We start from the raw sequence: 2,610 nt of genomic DNA, 5'->3' as shown, positions 1-2,610 counted from the left end.
CACACCACTACAAATTTGGACTTATACAATTGAAATTAACTATAATAGCCTCTTTCCACCTCAGTCAGTTTTTCTACGTTTTTTAAAGTCCCGTTTCGGGGTTTCCATCTGCACGAACCGAAAAATATGGGCAACGGTAAATTTCTCAATATGGCCGCTCTGAAATATCAGCTGTTCAAATGTAAACACGAGTTGGCGAACATTTCAAAAAACAGCACGCGCATTTGAAAATGGAAAATTTTATTAAATTGCAGAATTTTTATGAGGATTTTAACGAAGTGGAGGGAAAATTAGCGAAGTATAGAGTATAGGCCATTGCTGGCAGCAATGTAATATTTACATAAATACATTTACTTTTTAGCAACGGCATGGGTGTTTTTAGGAGCGCGATGTTCCTGGAAACAACGAATCATTTTTTGAAGATAATTTTCGAATTAATAGGGAGGAATTTGGCATCCTTGTGGAGCGCCTTTGTGGATTGGCCAAAAAAGGCACTACATTTCTCCTCCCATAACTCGAACAACATAGCCTTGTGGATGCCACTCCACGATATTGACGGCTTGCGAGTTTTTTGGCTCATCTAAAATATAAAAAATTTGCTTTAAAAAGCAAAATCAAATTTTTATTTTTCTATTTTCATACCTTGGCGCACTTTAATGTCAGCTGTTTTGTTAGTGGTGAGCTCTTTTTCGTTGTCATATCGATCAAAATATCGCATAATTACCCAAAAAGTGCGTTCGCTATTTCTACGTAGCTCGCGAACGTAGAAAAACCGACGTTTTTTTCTTATGGGATTTTACATGGGGCGAACGTAACATTCGGCCTGAACGTGAAAAAACCAAAGAAAACCAAAGAAAACCGAGAGGTGGAAAGAGGCTATAAGTTTAATAAACCGTTTAGTTAACCGGTTAGTGCTTCAGTAAACACCCGAAAATATTCCCATATAGTAATTTTTTGGCACAGATGTTATTTGGTATTAAAAATTTTAGCGTATCTGTTGTATAGACTGTTTGGTCACACTTCTTTTCTATGACATCAGTATTAGCTTTGCTGTCCAATTCTGTTTTGCGAAAAACTTTCTGCAAGATTTGCAACCGATACGAAGATAATCAACTCGTCCGAAACGAATTTAAAACTGTTCCAGCGCAGTGCCCACCATAATGGCAGATCCGAAATTTCAAAATCTTCCCGGTATTGTAAGTCTCGCTTAAACATTTATATATGTACATACATATGTATCTTTAAGTTTATAATGTAATTTGACAGGCTTATGACCAACCGGATGTTTATGAAACTCCAGATGATCCAGAGCCCGATACATCGGACTATTACGAAGAGGAACCGGAGAACGATGCCATCGAGCGCATGCACATTTCGCCAAGCGTCGCGCACAAGCGTTTCAATAATGCTTCACTCGAAGGCACCGTTGACTTCACGGATCGCATTGGACGCCGCCTGTGCCGTGGCTACGATGTGCGAGGCGGTGAGTACGAGCTGGTTGGCCTAGGTGAGAAGGAGACACCTGTGCAAAAATGCCAGCGTCTGCAGATTGAGATGAACGAGCTGCTCAATGAAGTAGCCGCTCTGCAAGTTGATCGAAAAATCGCTGATGAAGAGAAGCAATCTTATGATGCAGTGGCAACTGTAATCAGCACTGCGAAACGTGTGTTGGACACATTGAAATTGGAACAGGTGCTGGGCAAAGAGCAAATGCCGAATGATAAGCAGGTTAAGGCTCTGGTCTCTCAAGTAGAAGAATTTAAGCAATCCGGTGTTCTCACTGCGTTGCCAACTCCCGGCACCGACTTGGCGTCCACGGCACGTGTGGCAAGTCTCGAGCAGCGCTTGCATCAGCTGGAAAAAGCTGTAGGAGCTCAGCCCGAGAAGCTGAGCCGCCTGACAGCGGTTACCAATACAAGCAATGTGCTTGAAGCTGTGCGGCATTTGAGCACCAAGGCAGCTTTACTTCAGCCGGATAAACTCGATGTAATCGAGCAACGATTGTCTTCGCTAGCGGGCAAAATGGATGCCATACAGGAGAAGTCCAGCGGCAGTCCACAGGATGCTAAGCGCGACCAAAAGATATCTGAACTTTATGATATTGCAAAACGTACCGAGCCTGTAGTTGAAATACTGCCACATGTGATTGAGCGCATGCAAGCGTTGGAATCGCTGCATAAATATGGTGAGTAAATTAACATTGACTAAATTTTTTTACTGATTCAAATCCCCTCGCTTGCAGCAAACAATTTTGCTAAGATTATTGCTGAAATCGAACAAAAACAAGGCACAATTACCACCAGTTTGGTCAATAACAAGGAACTACTTCATTCGGTGCAGGAGACGTTTGCTCAAAATCTGGAAACTATAAACAACAAAGTAGCCAAGGTTGAACAACGAGTCACTGCGATTACTAATGCTAAATAGAATGTCGAGCATATTATGAATATCTACTACACATTCATGCATACCTAGAATTATATAACTAAATATGTGAAATTATTTATTTTATCCAATAAATCTAATGCAATGAGCTTCATATTTGGATTTCAAAGAACAGCTGTTTACCTTGGTGCTAACAACACAAACAAACATGTATATCAACTTGTA

The 2,610-nt window shown here is 40.9% G+C and overlaps 1 protein-coding gene across 1 annotated transcript; it reads left to right on the top strand.

Moving 5' to 3' along the window:
* The first annotated feature begins 972 nt into the window (after positions 1-972).
* On the top strand, positions 973-2,534 carry LOC133844738 (dynactin subunit 2). Its single transcript, XM_062278889.1, has 3 exons — positions 973-1,196; positions 1,267-2,185; positions 2,243-2,534. Exons 1-3 carry the CDS (start codon positions 1,161-1,163, stop codon positions 2,425-2,427), a joined length of 1,140 nt encoding a protein of 379 aa, XP_062134873.1. The 5' UTR covers positions 973-1,160; the 3' UTR covers positions 2,428-2,534.
* The last annotated feature ends 76 nt before the right edge of the window (positions 2,535-2,610 follow it).

Source organism: Drosophila sulfurigaster, chromosome 3 (assembly GCF_023558435.1).
Source record: "Drosophila sulfurigaster albostrigata strain 15112-1811.04 chromosome 3, ASM2355843v2, whole genome shotgun sequence".
NCBI lineage: Eukaryota > Metazoa > Arthropoda > Insecta > Diptera > Drosophilidae > Drosophila > Drosophila sulfurigaster.
The sequence above is the reverse complement of the archived record's forward strand: the minus strand, read 5'-3'. Positions and strand labels throughout refer to the sequence as shown.

What these genes read in the sequence shown, in the direction of transcription:
- LOC133844738 (XM_062278889.1), top strand. Translation starts at nt 1,161, where the DNA reads ATGGCAGATCCGAAATTTCAAAATCTTCCCGGTATT. An exon ending in TTCAAAATCTTCCCGGTATT is followed by an intron (nt 1,197 to 1,266) that starts GTAAGTCTCGCT and finishes GTAATTTGACAG; the next exon opens with GCTTATGACCAACCGGATGT. An exon ending in GGAATCGCTGCATAAATATG is followed by an intron (nt 2,186 to 2,242) that starts GTGAGTAAATTA and finishes CCTCGCTTGCAG; the next exon opens with CAAACAATTTTGCTAAGATT.